We start from the raw sequence: 25695 nt of genomic DNA on the forward strand, positions 1-25695 counted from the left end.
TGTAAAACAAGATAATAAAAAATAAAGAGCAGAACAGATTTCCGTGATAGCAAAGAACAAAAAACACAATAGATATCCACTGATTAGGGAATGGTTATATAAAATATGGTACACCAACACAAGGGAACATTACTATGCTGTAAGAAAAAGCAAATGATGACTACGGAAAATCAGAAAAAGACTCAGGTGAACTGATAAGGGTAAAGTAAGCAGTATCAAGAAAAATTTTTTTAACATATACACTGACTACAACAATATAATTGGAATGAACAATCATGAAACAAAAAAAAAAGTTGCAAAATTATTAAAAAACAGACTCTTTTTTACTTTTCTCCTCCAAGTTAGTACTGATCCACAGACAGCTTTTTGGGTCTGATCACTTCAAATCACCTAATAGAATATAACTAATATAATAATGTAATATAAACTAATATAATAACTAAAATCATCATTTTAATAGCATAGAACAGAGTCTGCTAAATATTTTTCCAGAATAAACATATAGTATATGATATATTTTAGCTTTAATAACTTTGTCAAAAAGGATATGTGTTCAATATGGAATCACTTATCCTTTCTTTCTTTCTTTTTTTTTTTTTTTAATGATTTGTTCTTGATGCCAGAATAGCTTAGTGATAACCACTTCCCTTTCTAAAAGTTTACAAATCATTCCTATAACAATACATTTTTGGCATTTTCCTAGTAATAAAATCAAGTTTATCAGTCTACTTTTTCCTTCTCCTTTTTATGTGAATCGTATCCCTTTCTGAAAATGTAAGCTTTGTGAAGGCAGGGACTATGCCTCAGTAAATTTTCATTTCTTCCTCAAAGCTTCTTATCTCTAGAGAGAGATTAGAGAATGACTTTACTATCATGATAACTGGTCTCTTTCCCCAGAGTCGGCTTTATTCCCTCCTCCCTCTTCTAGGTGTTTGTTATCCCTCCCTTTCCTTTTCCCCTCTCCCCCTCTCTCTTTCCTGAGGCAACTAGGGTTAAGTGACTTGCCCAGGGTCACAGCTAGGAAGTGTTAAGTGTCTGAGGTCAAATTTGAACTCAGGTCCTCCTGACTTCAGGTCTAGTGCTCTATCCTCTGCACCAACTTTAGCTGCCCTGATTTTCTCTTTTTCCATGTAGAAACTACAAAAAGCTAGAAGACCTGGTTTTAGTCTTGGATTTGCTATTTGTTACCTGTGAAATTTAGGCAAATCATTTAAATTCTGTAGTTCTTACTTTTCCAGTGATTTTATTGATGGCAAAAAAATTTAACAAAGGTGGGACCTTACTAGAACTTGTATTACATACAAGGTCACGATCAAGCTAAAAAGGCAACTCACCCACCCAACTGCAATCCTAGCTTCAAAACATTCCTTTGCAATTTTACTAAATAGAATTCTTGAGAAGAATGAAAGTAACACAACTTAAAGAAGGGGTTATGATAATAGCTGAAAATAATTTCCTAACTCCAAATTTCATAGGCCAAAGCTTCTTAAATTATGGGTTACAAATGTATATGGGGTCATGTAACCGAATGTGGGAGTTGGGAAAAATTTGGCAATAGTAAAAGGTTTCTGAATGCAATGACTGAAAATTAATTCAAAACTAAATGCCCTGCCATAGGTGACTAGGGCACAGGTTATAAAACAAAACTCTGGAATGCTGGCCAAATGAAAATGTAATTGGGAAACAGTTAACAAAACAAATAGAAATATAATACAACATAGTGTTGCTTTTTTTCTTTTTTTGTAAAGCCATTGGAGTTAAGCGATTTGCCCAGGGTCACATAGGTAGGGAGGGTTAAGGGTTTGAGGCCAGATTTGAATTCAGGTTCTCCTGACTCTTGACTCCTGACTCCAGCATTGTAACTCATAGCTGTCTCTAATTTGTGGATTTCTAAGCCTAAATGCAACCAGCAGGAATTAATTTCTATCTGAGTTTGACATCATAGGTTTAAGGGGGATGTTGATCCATATCTAAAACACGCCTAGTGTAGCATTCAGGGCACATACATTTGGATAGCAGATGGGGTAAGGGATGGGGGTGCTACATGTTAATAAATAACTATGTGACATACAAATCAGTAGTAAAGAACAGGAGAATAGCTAACTACTAGGAACCTAATAGAAGCCCACTGCTATAGTTTTAAACAGACTGCTTTAGACTTTTAGACCAAAAGGACCAAAGAAGTAGAGATGGGACAATGGTTTCCTGAGGAAGGAGCTTATATCTATAAAAGCACTTAGAAAATTCCCCTTTCAGCATAAAAATTTGGCATATTCCATGCTCTTATAAAATGCAAATACTTTCTGGAAAGTTTACCTACAGAGTACTTTCAACATAGTAGGTATGAAAAAGTATTTATGGAATGAGTGAAAACCTTCCTATCTTCACAGAATCTGTGTCAGAAGGTACCTCAGAGACCATCTAATTCAACCAAATTCTAAATATGAATTCTTTTTAATAGCCACCCAGTCTTTGGAGATATCTGATGACTGGGATGGAAAATAATACCCTTCAGAGGCAGTTCAATTTCATTTTGATAAAGTTCTAGTTGCTAGGGAATTCTCCCAGCCCTACTCCCCCTTCATATACTTAATATAAATGAGTTAATCAGTGGGTGACAGGTCAGGTCAGGACACTAATCTGTTGACCCACCTGGTAAGGTAAAAAGGATGATGAAAGGAGACATAGGGAACAATGAATACAAATCAAGGATTTCACAATTTTGCCGAAGGCCTGCCCTATTTATGCTATTTTTCCTGAATTCACACGAAAAAGATCTCATTTTAACTGGAATTTGATCATGAAGCTGAGCCTTCTCTCATGAGCACAGTCTATCAGCTAGCCTCCAATCCCTTCCAAAGGCATTAATCAAAATTTTAATCCCCAAATTTCTTATACTAGTTTCCTTTTCTTATCCTCAGCTTTTCTCCAAATTGTGAGGTATAGGTTTTTGGTACAACTGCTCATCTTCCTCCATCTCTTTCCCAATCCCCCCATCTTCAGCATTCTTCTCTCAAAGCTTAGATCTTTCTTGTTTCACTGAGAAAAGTGTTGGAGTATTTAATAGTTTACAATTCCCTTACCTATAAAGTTGGGATAACAGCACCTATTTTGCAGGATTGTTTTAAGGATCAAAATAAAATAATATATATAAATTGTTTAGTATTGTGCCTAGCATATAGTAAGTGCTAAATAAATGCTTATTCTTTTGCTCTGTCCTGTTCCTCCCTACCTTCTACTAATATAGTGCTAATATATAATAGAAGATAATTTTCAGGAAAGGAAAGTTATGATTCTGTACTAGTAGAATTTCAAGCTGCCCTGGAGGTAGGAGATAATTCTTCCCTGATACCTACATAAACATCATCAATGAGAAAAGTTGTCTAGTGCACCTACTAATAGGGCAACTCTACAGGATAGAATGGCAGTTCTAGTGGAGTCAGGAAGGCCTGAATTTATTTATTTTTTAAATATACCTTTTTATTTACAAGTTATATGCATGGGTAATTTTACAGCCAGCAAGTTCTACATCCCTTGACACTTAAGTATTTATCTTGTGGTAGCTCAAATCACACATTACAAGTCCTGAAGGTTCAACATCTCATTTGGAAAATGGAAGTGACAATTGGGCAGGGTCTTAAAGGACAACTAGAAGATAGAGACGTTTGTGAATGACAGATGGATCACAATTTTTAAAAAAAGCTACTTGAGATGTTTCCAGAACATGCTTCTAAGTCCTAAGGCTGGTATCGAGGGATCCTACCCTCCCCCCAAGTATGTTTTTTTGGTGGCCAAGATCTTCAAGTTGAATGTTCCAATTTTTCCCCCTCCTCCCCCCATCCTCTCCCCCAGATGGCAGGTTGACCAATACATGTTAAATATGTTAAAGTATAAGTTAAATACAATATAAGTATACATGTTCAAACAGTTATTTTGCTGTACAAAAAAGAATTGGACTTTGAAATAATGTACTATTTGCCTGTGAAGGAAATAAAAAATGCAGGCAGACAAAAATAGAGGGATTGGGAATTCTATGTAATGGTTCATAGTCATCTCCCAGAAATGGGTATAGCTGGTTCAATTCATTACTCTATTGGAACTGATTTGGTTCATCTTATTGCTGGAGATGGCCACATCCATCAGAATTGATCATCAGATAGCATTGTTGTTGAAGTATATAATGACCTCCTGGTCCTGCTCATTTCACTCAGCATCAGTTCATGTAAGTCTCTCCAGGCCTTTCTGAAATCATTCTGCTGGTCATTTCTTACCAAGGAAAACCTGAATTTAAATGTGACCTTAGACACTTCCTAATTGTGTGACTTTAGGCAAGTCACTTCAGTCCATTTGCCTCAGTTTCCTCATCTGTAAAATGAGCTGGAGAAGGAAATGGCAAACTACTCCAATATATTCATCCAAAAAAGCCAAATGGAATCAGTGAAATAGGGCAGGACTGAAAATGACTGAACACTTGTGCAAGATCAGCTAGTTCAATGCTCTCACATTCTGCACTTAGAAAATGAATCCCATAAAAATGAAGTGATTCGTTCACAGATAATAAGTAATAGAAATAGGATTTCCTCCCACTTCAAATTCACTGTTCTTTTCGTTAAGAGAGAGTTGCCCTCTTATTATTATTATCCGAAGAATGTTTCCATGGCTTGCAGATTTTAAATATAAAAGGATGATTTTAAATTTTGATAAGAATAATTTGAGCACACACAGGCAGCCCACCACCCCCTAATAGTTGACTTCCTTCTCAATTCTTGGCTCCCCAAGAAAGTCTACTGATGCCCTCTAGTGGGCAGACTACACAATGCATCTTTTAAGGTTCTTTTCATCTGTTCAATCTCTCCTTGTATTTCTTCTGGGCCTGTCAGAACTGCTCTTAAGTGCAGTTTATAATTATTACCAGGGCAGAGGATGTTGGGAATGAACAAAGCACATGCCATTCAGGCAATCAATAACAGGATCACAGGCTTAGAGCTCGAAGGGGGACCTCAGAACATCTTGAAACTTAAGCTAATAGGCAATTTTTCAGGGTTGCTCTTTACTTGAGATGAGATCTGAACTCAGGTCTTCCCAACTTCAAATCCAGCACGTTATCCATTATATCATTCCATCTCTTAATAACCTTTATTAAATAGCTACTGTGTACCAATACTATGATTACAAAGACAAAAATGGAGATTCTTGCTTTCAATGGCATTCTACTGGGAAATTCACGTTCATAGAAAAGCAGGATACATACAAACTAATTATAAAATGATGTAGAGAAGATGTATATTGACAAGTGAGGGAATTAGGAAACATTGTAACGCTTGAGCTGAGCTTTGAAGGCTAAAGTTATAGACCTAGAACAAGAACTGTGTGCTCCTTTTCTTAGGCAGTTTAGAAACTGTGTCCTTCCAATATCCTGCATTTGAAAATTGCGTCCCTCTAATACCCTGTTGTGAACTGATCTAACCATTCTGGAGAGCAATATGTAACTACGCTCAAAAAGTTATCAAACTGTGCATACCCTTTGATCCAGCAGTGTTGCTACTGGGCTTATACCCCAAAGAGATACTGAAGAAGGGAAAGGGACCTGTATGTGCCAAAATGTTTGTGGCAGCCCTGTTTGTAGTGGCAAGAAACTGCAAACTCAGTGGATGCCCATCAATTGGAGAATAGCTGAATAAATTGTGGTATATGAATATTATGGAATATTATTGTTCTATAAGAAATGACCAACAGGAGGATTTCAGAAAGGCCTGGAGAGACTTACATGAACTGATGCTGAGTGAAATGAGCACAACCGGGAGAGCATTGTACACAGCAACTACAAAATTATACAATGATCAGTTCTGATGGACATGGCTCTTTTCAATAATCAGATGATTCTGGCCAATTACAATGATCTTATGATGAAGAGAGCCATTTGCACCCAGAGAGAGTACTGTGGGACTTGAGAGTGGATCACAACATAGCATTTTCACTTTTTTGTTGTTGTTTGCTTGCATTTTGTTTTCTTTCTCATTTTTTTTCTTTTTGATATGATATTTCTTGTGCAGCACAATAACTGTGGAAATACGTATAGAAGAATTGCACATGATTAACATATTGTATTACTTGCCATCTAGCGAGGGGTAAGAAGAAAGGAAGGAAAAAAAAATTGAAACACAAGGTTATGCAAGGGTGAATGTTGAAAATTATCCATGTATATGTTTAGAAAATAAAAAAAAACTCTAATAAAAAATAAAATAAAAAGTTAATTTAAAAAATAAAAAATAAAATAAAACTGTTTCTAAAATAGATAAAATTTAAAAAAATAAAATTTTGTCCCTCGTGTCATTTTCCAAATGAGATGTTGAACCTTCAGGGCTTGTAATGTGTGATTTGAGCTACCACAAGATAAATATTTAAGTGTCAAGGGATGTAGAACTTGCTGGCATTCAAAACATGTCTTTATATAATAAGTTACATTATAGAGTATCTCCTTCTACACTTCTGCTGGGTCCTGGGTGGTAGTTCATATAATCTACCCTTAGTGACACTGACAGGCAGATTAAAGGAAGTGCGTTTGAGCAGCCTTGAATGGTACGATTCATAATTTTCCCTTTTCCCCAACCCACAGAGTAATCTTCCACAATCAGCTCCTCATATTGCTGGTTGCCACAACCACCAAAACTACTATCACCATCATCACTACTATTATCACCACCACCATCGTCATTCTTATAACTTTGCGGAGTGCACTCATGGGAAGACTCACTAGGGAATATAGAGAAAGACAAGACAGTTTCTATCCTTTAAGGGCTTTATTATAAGCCCCCAATTATTTTATATATACATACATATGTGTGTGTATATATAACCCCTAATTATACATACATAAATATATATATATTTTTAACATGGTTAAGTAGTTGAGGAAACAAAATCTAGACATATATATAGTGAATGATATGAACAACAAATACTACAGAGATTCTGAGGAAGGAGCAATGAAGGGAGCACTGTAAGTGAAACAGGCAGTCAAGAAGATTTCATTTAAGAAGTGGCAATTGGGCAGGGTCTTAAAGGACAACTAGAAGATAGAGACATTTGTGGATGACAGATGGATCACAACTTTTTTAAAAAGCTACTTGAGATGTTTCTAGAACATGCTTCTAAGTCCTAAGGCTGATATCAGGAGATGCCATCCTACCTACCCCTCAAGTTTGTTTTTTTGGTGCCCAAGATCTTCAAGCTGGATGGAACCATCCAGCCCAATATGACGTCTCTTAAATCAGAGGGCTCATTTCCTTGGACACAGCACAGACATTCTCTTCACCCTCAGCTCTCCCATTCTTTTCTCCATTCCAAGGTGCCCTGCCTGAAAACCAGACATTCACTAGGGGTGAGAGGCCTGGATCCAAACTCAGCTGGAGCCTCTTTGTGGTTAGACCGTTTGAGCAATTCCCCGTTGTCAGCAGCTATGTCTCTGGGAGGGCCTAGCTCCCAAAAGGCTCAGCTGAAGCACTGCTCCTTGTAGGCGACTCTTCCTGAATCACATCATTGTGTTCCCCACCACTACCTAAATTTTTTTGTTGTATTCGGTCGTGTCTGACTCTGTGACTCCATTCGGGATTTCCCTGGCAGAGACTGGAGCAATTTACCATTTCCTTCTCCAGATTTTACAGATGAGGAAACTGGGGCAAATAGTTAAGTGACTTGCCCAGGATCACACAGATTTGAATTCTGTGTCTTCTTAACTTCAGGAAGATTAGTCTTCTTAACTTCACTGTATCCAGTGAACAACCCAGCTGCTCATACTATTTAAATTAATTTTGTATAAAGTTTGCAATTATCAGTATACATATTGTTTCCTCCTGTAAAATGTAAGCTTACTGAAGGAAGGGATTATGCCATTTTTGTCTTTTAACTTCAGCTTTGTACCTGGAACACAGTAGATAATTAATGCTTTTTAAAATTGAGAGTCACTTTGAGACCCACTTCACCTTCTAGATGCTCCTTACTACCTATACTACCTCCTAGACAAATGACTTAAATCTCTCTGTGAAAGTTTCCTCACCTATAAAACTAGGGCATTGTGCTGCAGCACAAGGGCTTCCTTACCTTTGTGGTATAGTTTTGAGACCCCTTTTCAGAATCATATTTTTATATGCATGCAATAAAATACATAGGATTGCCAAGGAAACCAAATACACAATTGTCAAAATATTTTTTAAACATACACACAAGTTTAAGGGCCCCAGATTTAAAACAAACCTCCAGTAGGTTCCCTAAGATCCCTTCTCCCTCTACTACCATGATTCTGTGACAAAATTCTCCATTATCACCTTTTCTATTCACATAACAAAGTTTATAAAGTATTTTAAACTTTTCAGTGTTTTTAAATCTAGGATTTTTTTTGGTTCTTCCAAAAGAAGAGAGGTATCATTTCTATTACAGAAGGTCACCCAGCCAGTTAAAGGCAGAAGAAGGACATCTAAGTCTCCTGGCTGTGTTCAGAAGGCTGCTCCCCCACCCTGCCCCAATTGCCATCATCTACTATCACTATGAGGAAACATGTACTGTGTGCTCATTTGCTCATGACACCTACCCAGGGAGGCTGCAGCATGGTCTCTCAGGGGACGGACATCACAGAAATACTTTCTGTCATACAGCAGGCCTCGTGCTCCAGGGTACAAAGGGCACCCAGAAGCAGGAATTAAAAGCACTTGCCAAACAGGAGGATGAGGGCGGGAAGCAGATGGGCAGACTGCCGTGGGTGACGGGGGATCACTTAGCAACCACCAGCTTCCTAGGGTCCTTCACCAAGAAAGGATTTCTAGTAAAGGATACAGGGGCGGGGATGGCACCAGGAAAGAGCAGCCTTCTCTACATTGTTAGTCACACAGAGGCTTTTCCTCTCTGTTCTCAGTGTCTTTTACTCTTCTGTCTGTGTATATTAGTCAACACAACTATAGCTGTGTCAAGGTAACACCTAGAATTTTTTAATAAAATAGAATCATCTACCCTATAGGACAGTAAACTTTTGTTGAAAAAGTTTAATCAAGGGATTTAAAAAAATAAACACATATGTATGCTTTATATATTACACATAATTATACATCTAATATAAATATATGGCTTATACTTAAATATAGTTATTCCTTAAAATCCACAAATACCTACTTTGAAGAAACTTGCAAACTTAGTAAGGTAGCAACAAATTATTCTATTTGTATGATTTCTAGACCTCTCTTCCCTCTATGAACCTTTTAAAATACTTTTCTCCATATGCTTTTAAAACTCTTTCACTATCATTAACTCCCCTACTTCCTAATCTCCAAATAGAAAGCCTTCTTTAAAACAAATATTTATAATGTTTTATTATGATGAAATATCTGATATATTAATATTAACATAATACTTAATGCCATAAGATATAATAATAATCAAGGAAAACCAATCAATATCCAAGTCATGTCTGACAATGAATGGCCAACTTTCTGGTCCACTGCTTCACTAAGGGAAGGGTTGAGGAGGGACACATTTTGTCATCAGTCTTCTGGAATCATGGCTGGTCACTGCTTTGATCACAGCTCTGAAGACTTTTAAAGTTTTTACTCTTTTCATTATCAAGCAAATTGTGTCCCTGGTTTCATTTCATTCTGTATCAATTTATATACATTCATCCATATTTTTTTCTTTTGAATCCTTCTTATTCCTCATTTCTTATGGTGCTGCTAAATTCCAATGCACTCATATAATAGTTTAGTTTATTCAATAGCAACCATAAAAAGCTTTTAAGATTTATAAATCAATTTATCAATATTATGTCATTTGATCCTCATAATTACCCTGGGAGATAGGTGCTACTAATATCCTCATTTTACGGATTAAGAAACTGAGGAAGACAGGTTAAATGTCTTGCCTAAGATCCCAGAGCTAGTAAGTTTCTAACATTGATACTGAATTCAGGTCATCTTAACTACAGATCCAGCACTCTTTATCTACTGGACCACCCTAGCTACTTAATTTGTCTGCTCATTCCCAAAATGCTGAACCCCTACCAATTTAATTTCCAATCTTTGCTACCACAAAAAATACTGCTATAAATATTCTTTATGTTTGAATTCCTTGAGTGCATGCTTAATAGTAATACTGATGAATCAAAAGTTATAAAGGAGAAGGGAATAAACATTTATTAAGGATCTACTAAGGATCTATTAAGGATGTGCCAGTTAATATGTTAAGTGCTTTATAAATATTATCTCATTTGATTTGATATACAGTTTAATGATTTTTTTGGATATTGTTCCAAGCTCTTTTCCTGCCAGGAACATTCAAAGAATCATAGATTTAGATCCAGGAGAATCTCAGAGATAATTTACTCTAATCTCTTCAACCTATAGTCAGGAAATTAATAACTAGTAAAGTTAAATTACTTGCAAGGACATTTGGATAGCAAGCATCAGAGCCAGGATTAGAATCCAGGTTCTTTCACTCCAAATTTATTTGACTGTGAGCTCTTGGAGAAGAGGGGTTGTCTTTTGCCTGTGTTTGTATTCCCAAGGTTTAGCACAGCATCTGGCACACAGCATGAGCTTAATTAATGCTTACTGAAGATAAAGTGACTGACAGAATGACAATGATGCCTTTGAATTGAGGATGGATGACTTTTAAAGCTCCTACCAATTCTAGAATGTGAAACAGACAGTAAATAGAATAGAGAGCAGAATGTCTAGTAGGCTCACCAAATATCGATACTGAGTCCTTATTGACCAGTTCTCTATTATCAAAGGGATAGCTCTTTGAGTAAGGAAGAGGGAAAGGATGTATTAAGAAATTTAAAGTGATACAAAAGTCAGAGTTTCAAATAACAATAAGAGAAAAGGGAGCAATCTAATAGGGAAGAGGAGAATCTTGGGAAGTGACTAAAAGTCACTTTCCACCTAAAGTGGGAAAAAAGGCATTCAGAATTTTAAAAAAAGATTTAATAAATTGAGAATCTTAGAAAGAGAATTAGTTTTCTTCTATAAAAACTACAGCTTTCTGAAGGGGTCTTAACAAGAAAGTGATTCAGAGGAAAGTTCACCTATTTTCCCTTTATCTATATAGCTACCCCTCATGCCAGTATTTTGGTTTAAAAAGTATTAAAGGACAAAATGGGGGGAGGGGAAGGAGGAGGCATAGATAAAAATAACTTCATGTGATATAAATTTCGGATTTTAAGTAGACTGAAGATTCAATGTGAATGGCAAGATAAGAAATCCAAATTGAGACTTATGTGGATTAGCTGAAGGAACTGGTATGCTTAGTTTAGAGAAGTCTGAGGGAGGGGTTAACATGGTGACAATTTAAATATTTGAAGGACTTTCATGGGGAAATGAGATCAGACTTGTCTTTGCTTGGTCTCAGAGGATGTTACTAAGAGCAGTGAGCAGAAGTTATAGAGAAGCAAAATGGAGGCTTGACCTGAAGAGCTTTCTAAAAGTAGACAGGAGGGGATGAAATCCCTAAAACTGGATGACCAATTGTTGATGAAGATATGATACAAAGCTAGAAGGGACCTTCACCAATGCTTTCATTTTACAGATGGATAAACTAATGTCCAGATAGGTGGCAACACAGGTCATGCAGGCAGGGAGAAACCCTGGGTGCAAATCCTAATCTGTTATTCATGTCTTCCTGTAAAAGATATTCCTGTTTAGGTATGAATGGGAATGATGGTCGTTGAGGTCCATTCTAACTCTAATCCTCAAATTTCATGAAAATTTGTTATTCTATTCCCCAGTGCTTAGTATTGCGCTAATACATGAAGAAAGAACTGAATTGAAAAGGAAGAGCAATGATCCTGTTAAGGATATAAATAGGCAGTCATTTGTAGAAAGGGTTGAAGACCTGGGGGAAAAAATCAAACTTTGTGAATGGGAGGAATTTAGAGTATATGTGAGGGAGGCTATTCACTTCTGTGAAGGAAAAGAACTGACTTTACCTTCTAGAAATATAGCTAGCTAAAAAACACAGAAGATTATGTTACCCACAAATCTTTCTCCTTACCAGATTTCACTTCACCTGAAATGCCGCCATAAAAAAGTCATTTCTTTTTATCACAGAACATTCCAGTTTCAAAAATGTCTCTGTGGGGGATTATACCTTAAATTATTAATGGTAAATCTGAAATAATCACATGATAGGTGAAAGAGAGGTGGAAAATAAAAAGGATACCAAAGAGGCCATCAAGGAAAAGGGGAACTGGATGGGAAAACCATAAAGACAAATTTTCTTTTTTTCTACTCTGCCAAGGGTTAGTGCTATCCAACATTTTCTTCTGCTTACCTATTCCTTCAAAGGTCAGCCTAGTCAAGTTTTCTTTAATGTTCATTTAATTTTATTTTTATTCTAAGTTTAGCAAACATTTAAGCAAAATGAGCATGTTTTCCATATACCTCATAGAAGATTGTACATAAAATGGTAAGTCTCCATTCATAAAGCTTACTTTCCTTTTTTCTTTTAAAATACATAATAAATTTCCCTTATGACTGTCAAGGCTGCCCTGTTTGTCATTCCTTCTGTTTTTTTCCTCTTCTGGGAGAGGAAGGGAACTCTATTTCTACCCTTTCTCCCTCTCCTACCTCTTTAATTCTACTGAAATAAAGAAAAACAAAACTCTCAGAAGAAATATATATAATTCAGCAAAACAAATTCCCAACTTTGGGAGCCAACTTTTCCCCAAATTCCCTGAGCTTCCACAATTATTACTGGTTGCAGTTTTTCAGCTCCTAACCCTTAGCCCTCCCTTTTGAGCAGAATTCTAGTGACAGCAATGCCTCCATTGGGCAGGAGCCTAAGATAACATGGTGCTACGGATAGAGAGCCAGTTTTCCATTTTTATCAAAATGCTTTGATTGGTCACTGCCTGATTTATTTTAAGCCTTTTTTTTTTTTTTTTTTTTTTGATCAGACTCGGATCCTGTGCTAATTGGCTCTAGATATAATGGAACATGAGGGGAAAGGTAGGAGTATGCAAGGGAGGTGGAAGAGGGTGGTAGAGAGGACATCATTACCTAAATTTAGCTTCAAATGAAGACAAGAGGGTGAGAGTTTCTAAGCATCCTTGTGTGGGTCCTAGGAAACCAAGACTATTTGTTTATTCACTGTCCTATGAAGGAAAGAGGAAATGACCACAGAATGTTAGAGATGGAACATGTTGAACATAATTGAGTCCAGGGTTTTCCAAACACTCATCTGTTATATGGCATAGATCCATGACAAATTTTTACTGGTCCACAAACTTTTACTTCCAAAAGTCTTTGCCTCTTCAAACCTATGTACTTTGAAAACTTTCTCCTATGCTCCCCTAATCCATGTTCCTTTTCCATGATCACTGTTTTGCCTCACTCCCTAATCTTTTTCAATCTCTTCTGCTGAGGCGAGGAGAGTTTCTGGCAGACCATTTTGAATTTTATCTATTTTTCAATCTATGTGGGATGGGAAACACTTATCTAAGCTGATCTCATTTCATGCAGGCCAAGAAGGGAGAGGTCAACAGCAAATCACTTAAGTCTGTATTACAAAACGGTTGTAGATCCAAGACTTAGAAATTACAGCACCACTGGATTTTACAGCACAAAAAAAAAGAGGATTATAGAATTACAGTGTTAGAGATGGACTAACATCTAATTCAGTCCCCTCCTTTATTTTAAAGCTGAGGAAAATTTAGTAAATTGCCCAATGTTGCATAGGTAAGTGCAAGAGTTGGGATGTGGACCCAGGTTCCTCCCTCTGATGATGTCCATTGTACATTCTGTCTCCTTAAAAGACCTTAGAGATCTTAGGCTAATTTCATCATTTTTGAGTTGAGGAAACAGTCACACAATGTAGCAAATAGCAGGGCATAAATTAAACCCAAGTCTTTTGACAGTACATTTCAATGTTCTATATAATACATGATTCTTGGTTCTCAATCTAGAAATATTTCTATTAAATCTTAGAAAAAGAAAAGAAGGTGAAAGGAGGCTCTTGCAATAATAGCCTGCAGCTGTTGAAAACAACATCACAAATGCAAAATCTTATTGAGAATCAGCCACATCTCTAAAGACAACCTTCCTTTCACCTAGAAACAGTCCCCACATGATCGACCTCAGCCAAGACAGCTGGTGATGGGACCCAGGATAGTCTGCCATGAAATGAGGGCAAGGCGGAGACGGAAACCTGAGCTCTGTTCCGCCAATGAGCATGCACACAGCTCAGCACTGCGAGCTTTTCTCAACATCAGGGGATGTAGTTGTTCTGAGGTCCCATTAGGTGGCAGGATAGACCACCATCCCTTAACAAAATGAGTCTACATTTCAGACTTGGGTCCATAGGCTGGCCCAAAAACTGACAAATTCTGTTTTAGAGTCCATTTTTCCTTCTTGAATGAAAAGTTTAAAAATATTACCCACACAAACTTCCAGAGGATTACTCAAGTCATTATCAGAGAAACGTGCAAAAGACTGCTAGAGTGAATAAAAATTCACCACAAGCCTGGTAAACTCTTGCTCCCTTCCTGCTCTTGAGATGAGAGGCTCAAAAGGCAGCCAAGAGTCTAACTGGAACTCGAGCTAAGTGAACATTTGAGTAACTATCATAGATAACTCTATCAATTGGTAAACATCTGACCTGAGGCAATCAATTTCCCTTTTCTGGAATGCAGTTTCTTTATTTGTAAAATCAGGGGAGTTAGTCCCCCCTAAAAGCACCAGGATCCATCAAAATCCCAATCCCATGGTACAGTGAATCCTTTCAACAAGTATATCGTTTTATCTTACAAAAGTTTTGTGAAAGAGACAAACAGCTGTAATCCATATTTCACAGATAAATAGACTAAACCTGAGCTAGAATCTAAGGTTCATGCCAGGAATCTTCTTGGGAGCTGATTGTTAAAAGTTTTAGTATAAGAAATTACATCTCAGAAGGTGGTACAGACGAACAAAATCAGAGGTTGGTTTGTTTTACTGATTTATCTAGATTTTTAAAAGTGATGAAGAAAATATTAATGATGCTAATTAAACTTAAAAGTATTAGAAAACTTCACATTTTTCCTTTCAGAGAACTTGTTGTTAAACACTTATCACCATGCTCCAGCCTGACTGAAGAGGCAGGAGTCTCCACGTTCCACTTATGACCTGAATTTAGCATGGGCTAGGCAATGGTAAGCTGGTGATAATGTTAAAAGGTACTTTGGTACTTTGCTCTCTTTACCTGTTGGGAAGTAACACGGAAATACTAAAGTGAAATAGTAAACACTTTAGACGTCAGATAAATGATATAAACAATAGATGGTAGGGATTCCAATAACTGTGAACTCCCTTCTTTTTAGAGTATCTTTCCTTATGGGATGATAATCCAGACAAGATCTCTTCAGCCACAACAATCCTATATTAAATAATAACTTCCTCAGAAGTTTTTTCCCAAATCAAGGAAAATGTCTGAATTCTCTAAGTACTAACATCACTGGGGAGCAGAATTCTATTAAATCAGTAGTCATTCTGAACAGGACAAAATCGTATTCACCAGGGATAAATTGGCAAGGATACTCAAGTACTACCTCTTTAAAACTGGCCATTTCCGGGATCTACTGAGCTTTGAATGCTCCCTGCCTCATTCAGTGCCCCTGATTTCTCTAGTTAAGAGAACATTAGTACCTGCCAATCATAAACATGCCAAAAAAATTCTTACTCATTACCAGACATTCTAAAGAAAATCAAAGTAACTAGGAATGAGAAAAGAGGGCTCAAGTAAATTAAAATGCTCACTGGTATCTTTTAAGCCCTATATAATTGATAAATGGCTTATTTTGGTGGAAAAATAAGTACTGTATTAGGCTATGTGGGGAATTATAAAGTCACAGTTATCTTGCTAAAATAAAATTTGATTTTCAACTGAGGAATTAAATCTGTAGTCGACTCAAATTTTTATTTTTATCTTTGTAGTCTCAGCACCAACCACAGTACCTGACACACAGCTGACACACAGCTTAATAAATGTTTGTGGACTGATACTGTTATCCCCTAGAATACTTTTATTGTTAGTGCCACAAAATCCATTTTGTAAACAATATCTCAAGAAGAGGAATTATATGCTCTCAGGGCTATGTACACAACATTCATTCATAACATACTTGTCAGTTAATTAAGGTCCCTGAATTATAATGAGCTTATCAAGGTAGAATCATAACTGGGAACAAGGACATCTGAATTTTAATATAATTAGCAATGTCATCTTGGGCAACTTAATTTGTCTAGGTTTTGGGTTTTCTCATCTATAAAATGAAGGGAATAGATCAGGATCAGAGGTTCTTCAACTCTTTTGTGTCAAGGATCCTTTTGGAAGTCTAAAGCCTATGAATCCCTTCTTAGAATAGTGTTTTTAAAATTTGAAGATCAGGCTAAATTTCAGTTAGAGATTAGTGAAAATAAAATGTGATGTTTTCCTCATCCACATTTCCTTGAAATCTATCCACAAATCTTGGTCCATGGACCCCGGGTTCCCTATTAGATGATCTGTGTGTGGAAATCAGGGAGGGTCTACTATAGGAGGGCAGAGCCAATAAGCCTTCACCTTCACCTTCACCTTGTCTTGTAGGTTAGTGCTCAATAGCGTAAAGTTATAGACAAAAGCAGAAATGGGAAGCTGGAATATGACATTAGGCCTGGGATCCAAAGATGAAAAGCCAGCCACTACCTTACAGGAATGTCCGAATAGCTCTCCACACAAGACAGCACTTCAGCCTTCCTTGCCGTATTACAAAGCCAGAGGCTGGCAACGTCTCTGGTCCAAAGGCCTTCAGTGGGGATAAGAAGCAATGGCTCTGAATACCATTAGTAGGACTAAGGCATATATTGTGGAGGGAGTGAGGAGAAAAAAAAGGACAAAGAATGAATAGGAAGGATACACTGAATAAATAAGATAAAATAAAATATGCACAAGGCAGGAAAGGGTAGAGAGTCAGGAGGAACAATGCAATTATTGATAATTCCTTCTAGAACTGTCTAGTGCACTGAATATTTCATAACAAGACAAATATGCACCCCTTTGGCCTTTGCTGCTGCTTTTGTGAATCTCCAGATCCTTTGATGGTACAGACAATGTGTATTTGCAAGCTTCTCTCCACCTACTGGGATTTGGCCTGATTCACAAAGTGGAAACAAATCGGCTCCTGAGGCTTACCAAGTACCACAGGCAATTGGAGGTGTTAGTGACAATCTGAAATTTTTAAAAGCTTAAAAACTAATTCCACCTACTTAAGAAATTGCAACAATTCCATTCACCCCAGCACGGTACTTGGAAAATGCTCCATCAATGAGGTGGCTGCCTAGTCTTACCTATTTCAGGCTGAAGGCACAAGATCTGAGTGATCCATTGGCACTGTTTACATTTTCTCTCTCTACCTCTGTCTCTCTCTATGTTTCTGTCTTTGTCTCTTTGTCTCTCCCTGTGTCTGTCTTGTCTGTCTGTCTCTCTCTCTCTCTCTCACACACACACACACAATTACCAAAAACAATTAGTATATATTGGTATATATATATATATATATATGTACAAAAACAATTAATTGACTTTTTCATCATCTCAAAAAACCACAACAAGCATTGTCAGAATTTTAAAACTTCCCAAAGTCATTCACTCTGCACCACGTATTCCCTCACCAATGGGGGCCTCCAAAAGGAGACATCACCTGTCTGTATACATACCTGCCAGGCAGGGAGGACCTTCTCTATGTCGTTTAAGTTAATTCCTTCCCCATCTTCCAACTTTCCTTTTCCACATCTGAGTCAGAAGCAAGAGCAAAAGAGAGAGAAAAAAAGAATGAAAATTTCCATTTTGTTCTCTTTTAGCAAATACAATCTATAAAAGAAAAAGAAAGGTAATGGTTGGAGGTGTTTCTAGCATGTATGAAAGTTGTATTTCACCCTCTCCTAAATTATTAATTTGTTGTTGTTGTTGTTGTTGAGGGAGTTGGGGTTAAGTGACTTGTTCAGGGTCACACAACTGGGAAGTTATTAAGTGTCTGAGGCTGTATTTGAACTCAGGTCCTCCTGACTTCAGGGCTGGTGCTCTATCCACTGCACCACCTAGCTGCCCCCCTCTCCTAAATTCTTAAGAACCATGTAAGTCCTCAGTTGAGTGCAAGCTTCTGCCTCAGTGGTGACCACCTCTCTATGGCCTGTTCACAGCAGACACACTTTCATGTCCTCCTCACAAGACACAGATTTTGTCTGTCTGTGCAGCCCATTTACAATAGGAGACAACAATAGGATAATAACAACCTGGGGATTTACCTTGCTGGAAGTTCTTCAGTAGGAAACCCATTTCCCAAATATGGCAAGACATTTGAAAAGTGTCATCCAATCTCTATTTGAAAACATACAAGGACAGGGAACCTACTGACTGCCTCCTAAGGCAGATATTATTCTTTCAGACAGTTTGTTAGTTTTTCCTCATATTAAACCTAAATTGGTGTGTCTGTAAATTCCATCTATGGATAATGGTTCTTCCATCTGAGGCAAAACAAATTATGTTTATTCTTCTTCCACAAGATAGGCTTTTGGATACATGAAGAGTTATCACATGTTCCCCGAGTCTTTTCTTCCATGGCTTTTCCTTCCTTCTTTCTTCCTTTTCCTCTTCTTTGAAATCTGGTCTCATTTAACAGACATAAACATTCAAGCTCAGAGAGGTTAAGGGATTTGCCCAACATTATACAGCTAATGTGTGGTTCAAATAAGTCTTTTAATTCTAAATCCCATGATCTTTCTATCACACTCTGCTCACATAGGAACCAAGATCATGAAAGAAAATCTGGAGTGATCAAGAAGTCACAAAAATGGGAAAACTGATGGAATAAACAAAGAATGGAGTAGTAAAATGAATTCCCTGAGGTGTCTTTTTAGCCTGGGTTTTAAGACTCTTCATAACATCATGCCCCCTTTCCTTTTCCAGTCTTATTTCATACACTCTACGTTCCAAAGTAGAATACATAACTTCATACTATTCTCCAAAATGGATATTCCTTTTCTTACTTCCTAGTGTTTGTTTAGGTCCTCCTTAATGCTTGGAATGATTCCTTTCTCATCTCTCAGAATCTGTCTTCAAGGATCAGCTTGTGCTATCTCCACCATGCAGCATTCCTTGATCTTCCTGTTTATATTCATTTGCATGCATGTATCTTTCCCTTGAGAAGCAAGAATTGATTTCTATTTTTGTATTTCAAGCACCTCTCCAGGCATACAGCAGATGTCTAATAAATGCCTATTAAAGTTGAACATAGCTTCAAGTTCAATCTTGCTGCCTCTATTATTCTCTGTGTAGTTGGAGGTCTTTTCATTTTCTTCTATTCTTCCCTGGTCTAACTACAAATTACTCTGCAGCTCTTTAACTATATAAGATCACCACTGAATGATCTTTCTTAGTCTTGGGTAAGTGTGTGGATGCCCAGGATGAATGGGGGCATCTATTATTTCGGGAACACATTTACGCCAACATCACCATTGTAAATGCTGCTTTATTCACCTATTCTATAAAGAAAACAACAATACAGCATGATATATCTAGGTTCCTTCACTGACGATTTTCCAGTATCCTCTGGTCTAAGAAATTAACTTAATAAGTATTCCTACATCAGTTTCAGTCCTACTCAAGAGAGATTAATGTTCCTCTCCAAATCTTGGACAATTGGTCCATTTATTCTTTTAAACAATATTATTTCATGAGTCCTTCTTCAACACATGGAAGGCCTTGAGGCAAATCAAATATAACAAATGCGATGTGGTAACCAAAAAAAATTAATGTAATTTTACAGGCAGACTGAAGAAAGGAATAATTTACACGATTAGGAAGTAATGATGCTTCTAAATTTCTGCCCTGTTCACATCAAATCTGGAGGATTGTATACATCTCTGAGTGACACATTTTAGGAGGGGAATTAATAAGCTATAGTGGTAACAAGTAAGATTACAAGAATAACAAGATGACTTTATAGGACATGTTCAATCAATCAATGTTTTTCAGTTGGGTACAATTCTTTGTGACCTCCTTTGGGATTTTCTTGGCAAAAATGTTTGGGTAACTTCTCTAGCTCATTTTACAGATGGAAAAAAACTGAGGCAAACAGGGTTAAATGACTTACCCTGGGTCAGAAAGCTATTGTCTGTGGTTGGATTTGAATCCATGTTTTCCTGACTCCAGGCCTGGTGCTCTATGCACTAAGCCATTTAGCTAAGGAAAACTCACCTTGCAAATATTGAGTTAGAGGCAGGTGTAAAGTCAGAGACATAGAGTTAGAGTCAATCTCAAACCTAGTTCATAACACCACCTTTATTTATTATTATTATTTTTAACAAATGAGGAAAATGAGATTCATGGAAGTTAAACATCTTTCTCTCTGTCACAGAGGCATAGTGAGAATCAGGGATGAGTCCTTCTGCCTTCATAATAAATATTCTCTAATGTACTGGACTTCATCATGCAGGGCCATTACAGCCTTCCAAACACCCTCTCTAGTTTCTTCAAAGCAGCAGGGAGCCATGCACCCATCACCCACTCTGCACAAAGGCAAACTATTTGCAAGCCCTTGTGTAGGAGGAATGGGTTGTTCTGAAAAAGTGGATCCTTGGGGGCAGCATTCTTTCCAGGGGGATGAATTTCCCATCTGACTTCTGGTGCTGTGTGGAATTTCCAAGTTTTACACTCTGCTCCAAGATGAGTTTAAATTTCCAAAATGAGTTTAAAGGAAGGTACGACTTCTTTTTAAATTTATTTATTTATTTTTAAAAATATTTTTAAAGCTTTTTATTTTTTAAAACATATGCACTGATAATTTGACATTGATCCTTGCATAGCCTTGTATTTCAGATTTTCTCCTCGGAGATGCAATTTCTAGGCAAAGCCACGAGATGGCAACATTCTTCCGAGATAGACAGCTACTCCGAGGTGAACTCAGGTGAACCATGACTTGGACAGGGAGCTGTGAATCTAGAAAGGAGGTATAGATGGGAGTCTGATGGACTTCTGCTGATCCCAGCCAGCCCACCTACAGAAAGGCAGAAGTAGAGCTGAGTAGTTAGAGTTAGAGATGCTGCTTTTGCTTTGAGCAAGGCAGTGGGGAATATATTCTCCCCTAAGGATGCGCCTAATTGGATTTTCTTTTTTAAAATAGTTCATTTATGCAATGAATATGTATCACTTTGATGGCTTTATTTTTCCTTCCAATTTACCTTCTTTGTGGAAAAGTTACTTATTTTTGGTCATTGATAATGGATTAAATCGTTTCTGTTTTCTGACTCAGTTTCTTCACATCTGAAAACTGCCTCTTAAAGGAGCTGAATGAAAGGATGTCTGTAAGGTTCTTGTGAATCTCTGAGAAATTCTACTTTCCCTTATGATTCCAGCCCATATCAAATAACCCTTTCTCTAATTCTTTTAATGTTTCCTGATTATATCAACTTGTACTCAAAATGACCATATCACACATTTCAGTTCTTCATTATATATTATCTTCTTCACCTATTACTTCATGCTTGTTTGTCTTTTTTCTCCCCAGTTTCTCCTAAAGAGTAGTGTCCAAGTTGTTTTTACACCTTCTGGTGTTTAATTCAATGTTGGGCACATAATAAGTTCTTGAAATATAAGCTCATTGAGAATAAAGATTGTTTTATTCTTTACATCTATCTTGTATGTATGTATCATATCCTTATATTTTTATCTAGCACAAAACCTGGATCACAGTTAGTGCTTAATAAGTACTCGCTGATTGATTATAAAAGCTTGATTAGTTAAATTGAGTTCTTTAAGTATAAAGTCTAATTATAAAAACATTCTTTCATTGGGCATCATGGTGTATTACAAAGAGCTGGCAATCTCTGGAAAGGGAGTTAGGCAATGCTAAAGACCAGATCTTGAGACAGAATAAATTCTAATAGAAACTGAAATGACCTTTAATGCTATGTTTGTGGTATGAGGTTGAATGAGATGGTGATAAGGATCATGGATTATGGATTATGGAGAGAAGGTAGGGCTACTCATTTCTTATTTTGATTCTTGTTACCTTACTAAGGAGAATTATCTTCAGGCTGAGAAGTCTAGGGCATAAGTGGATAATTGGGAATTAAAACCCAAGATAAGTGAAATTTTTTTTAAAGGCTTTGCAGAATTCTCAATAATTCCAAATCATCATCAACTCTTGAAAAATTACATACGAGGCAGATGAAAAATCTTCTGAATGTTGCTGAGTCATTGTTGGTGAATTTGTGGTTCAATAAAAAAGGGATATGTCAAATGTCTGATAAAAAACAAAACTGGTAAATAAAGAACCCCAGATAAAGGATAACCAAATTTCAGCAGACATTTGGCATGGTCTAATAATATTATATACAACATGGAGAGATAAGATAAAAATTAGAATTCAGAACTAGTAGAATGATTAAACTTAATAACTAGTATTAAAAGACTGATTCTGATTTAAAAGGCATATTTAAGTGGGATGTAGAAAGAAGCTTCCTTTGAATCTATTTTGTATAAGAAAATTGTCATTAAGTAGGTTGAAGTTATAGTTAGCACGCCAAATGATAGAATAAGTATTTGAAGATGTTGATGGGTTAGAATGTTGGACCATATCTAATAAGATGATATGAAATAAATTTCAATGCAATATATTAAATAGTGATTAAAAATATACTCTAAAAGTTACAAGATTGAGGACATAAAAGTATACCACAATTAATATAAAATTACTTAAGGGTTTTAATATATTAAAAACACCACATGAATCATCACTATGGACATGGTGGCCAAAAATGCTAATAGACTCTTAGGTTAAATAAATAGGATAGTATTCAGGATAAGAGAGGTGACAGTGCCAATTGTGCTTCTTTTAATGTAGCCCAAGATCACATCAACTTGTGACCCATTAAAACCCTCAGATCTTTTTTCCCCCAAAGTATAATTTTCTTCATTCTATACTTATGAATATTGCATATGAGATTAGTTTTTGAACCTAAGGAGAAAATTTTACATTTTTTTCTATTGAAATTCATCCTTTTAGATTGAACTTTGTGTTTTAATCTAGCAGAATTTTTTTCCCTTATTCTGTGTGTTACAGTTTTGTGTCATCTGCAAACTGATAAGCATGCAATCTCTACCTTTATCCAAATCACAGATAAAAATGTTAAACAGTTCAAGGCCAAACATTTCCCTGAACCACTAATTAATATTCTGAATCTGGTCATTCACACAATTGCAAATTCATCTAGTTGCATCATTGTTTAATCTTCTCTTCATATTTTCTACAAGAATGATTATATTTTATTAAAAGTTTTGCCAAAATCTAGGTTACTTTAGAAATTCTGTCAAAAATGGAAATAAAGTATACCCTTGACAAATTCATGCCAAATCTTTGTAATCACCACTTCTTTTGCTAGATTGACATTAAGTAGGATGAAGTTATAGATATGTTTTTTTGCCAAATGTTTATTAACTTTGTCTTAATGATTTATTTTAGATTTTTTTAAGCTCTATGTTCTATAGCTTGCAGACTATTCTTCCCTTTTTTGAAACTTGGTAGAGAATTTGTCCTTGTCCACTCCTTTGGCACTTTGCCCAATTTCAAGCTGTTATTTAAAAAAAATATATTTCTGCAAATGAGGGGCAGAAAAATCACATCCCTTAGTTTTTTTCAATCTGGAAGGAGTAGTTTACACAGGCTAGGTGAATTGAAATCATAAAGGTTAATGAAATAATCTCTTGCTATTTGTTCTACTTGGGGCACGTAGGTAGCACAGCAGATAGAATAGCAGGACGGGAATCAGGAAGACGAGTTCAAATGCAGCCTCAGACACTAGCTGTGTGACCCTGGGCAAGTAAAAGTCCCTACTGGCCTCAATTTCCTAATCTGTCAAATGAGCTAGAGAAAAAAATGACAACCCACTCCAGTATTTTTGCCAACAAAGCTTCAAAAAGAGGTCATGAAGAATCAGACATGACTGAAAATGACTAAATAACAAACATTACTGTCTTTGGTTCCATCATTTCCCCTCTTTGCAAGGGGGAAAAAAACTGAAGTGAAGGAAGAAACAAGAAAAACTATGTTCTCTCTGTCAGTTATCATCAGTCTTTCCATTCTGAGTGGTGTCTTATTCTTTCCCTTCAAACATTTTCCATAGCTATAAAATAAACAACAAAAAGCTAGCAACAACTCAAAACATTTTTGGTTGTACTTAGCTTCCTTTGCCAACTTTAGTTCATTCTTAATTTTAGCACTATGGATACTATTTTTATAGAATCCTGACATACTCCAAAATTCTTAAATTAAATTAATCCTGTTACTTGTCCTTGCTTCCTGTCTTCTGTACTTATAATTTAAAAATCTAAGTTGCTTGATGAATTCCCTGTGCATCCACATCACTTTCCTCAGACAATGATTCTTTTTCCTCTTCACTGGATTTGTTTTCCTCTGAATCTTCAGAATTTCAGTCTTGAGAGTATCCCATTCCTCTTGGAATACTTTTTCCTGTTTAGTATTAAGTCTACCCTAACTCTTCCTCTTCTGAACCTTTTTAAATCTGCTTTGCCAAAACCTAGGATACATTTTAGAGGCACGTCCCCTCGACCCTGTCACAAACTATAAAGGAAAAGTATTCACTGCCCTAAAATATTCTAATAATTTCCAACCAGACAAACAAACTGATGGTGAGAATTAGGTACAAGGTATATTTTCCCCTTGTTGTCTTTTCTACCTTTTGAATGATGAAAGTATCACTAAGGCAATCTAAGAAGATATTAGGGAATTTTGCTTTGGCAAAGAGTGAGCCCTAACATATGTCCAGATAACAGAAAAATTAATTACATTTAAGCTTGTGTCAAGCTTGTGATCAGTTTCCCAAATTCTTCACCTACTTTCTAAAGCCCAGGCTACTCTTCATTTAAGCATTCTGAAATGCCTTTAATGATCTTTCACATGGGGGCACAAGATTAACTCACATGAAACAATTAAAAGGTTGACCTTCAATGATCCTCAAACAATCATCAAAGTTCTACGGTTCTACAGGACAATAAATTACCATGCACAATCAAGCAGAATAACCAAGATCAAAAATGTGTAAGATAGATCACATGCTCTGAGAGTTCAGAAAGGAGGGATGGGAAAATTGGTAAGAAACGGAATAGTTAGCAAAGAAAACTTTCAAGAGGGTAGAGCTGAGCTTACTACTACAAAAGTGGTAACATTTAGATAAGCTTGCCAACTCTTAACTCCAGAGGGAAGGGACAGATGTGATTTTCCTTCCCGGAAACACAATTAATTTAATTCCTCATGAGAAGCCAGGGGAAAGAAAGTCTTTTAGGACTGCCTATCACACTCTCATGTCCCCTTTTTCCCTAACATATAAAAAAAATTAAAATTCCACAAGAAAATTCCTTTCTCTTCTCAGAGTATGTGTAGGAAAGGATGTTTGCAGACATTTCAGACCTTCCCGTGGAATTGGGTTTGCAGGTCCCATATCAAACCGTTAAGGGTGAAAAAGAAATTGGATTATAGAGGGACCAGATTATTGCCTTAACTAAATGTAGGCTACAGAATGGGCATGAAGGAGATTACAGAAGCTTTTTAAAAGGCATTCCAACCACCAATAAATTCTTCTCCAATCTACTCTTTCTACAGCAACCTAAATAATCTTTTACATC

General features: G+C 36.6%; 1 protein-coding gene across 2 annotated transcripts in view; it reads right to left on the bottom strand.

Moving 5' to 3' along the window:
* CTIF (cap binding complex dependent translation initiation factor) overlaps nucleotides 1-25695 on the bottom strand; it is a 478113-nt gene that overhangs the window by 282754 nt on the left and 169664 nt on the right. For both annotated transcript variants that reach the window (XM_051969645.1, XM_051969644.1), the window contains exon 6: nucleotides 17712-17787. In XM_051969645.1, the coding sequence (XP_051825605.1) occupies nucleotides 17712-17787 (76 nt within the window). The remainder of the gene's footprint in view (nucleotides 1-17711; nucleotides 17788-25695) is intronic.

The sequence above is a fragment of the Antechinus flavipes genome, chromosome 1 (genome assembly GCF_016432865.1).
Source record: "Antechinus flavipes isolate AdamAnt ecotype Samford, QLD, Australia chromosome 1, AdamAnt_v2, whole genome shotgun sequence".
In the NCBI taxonomy this organism is placed as follows: domain Eukaryota; kingdom Metazoa; phylum Chordata; class Mammalia; order Dasyuromorphia; family Dasyuridae; genus Antechinus; species Antechinus flavipes.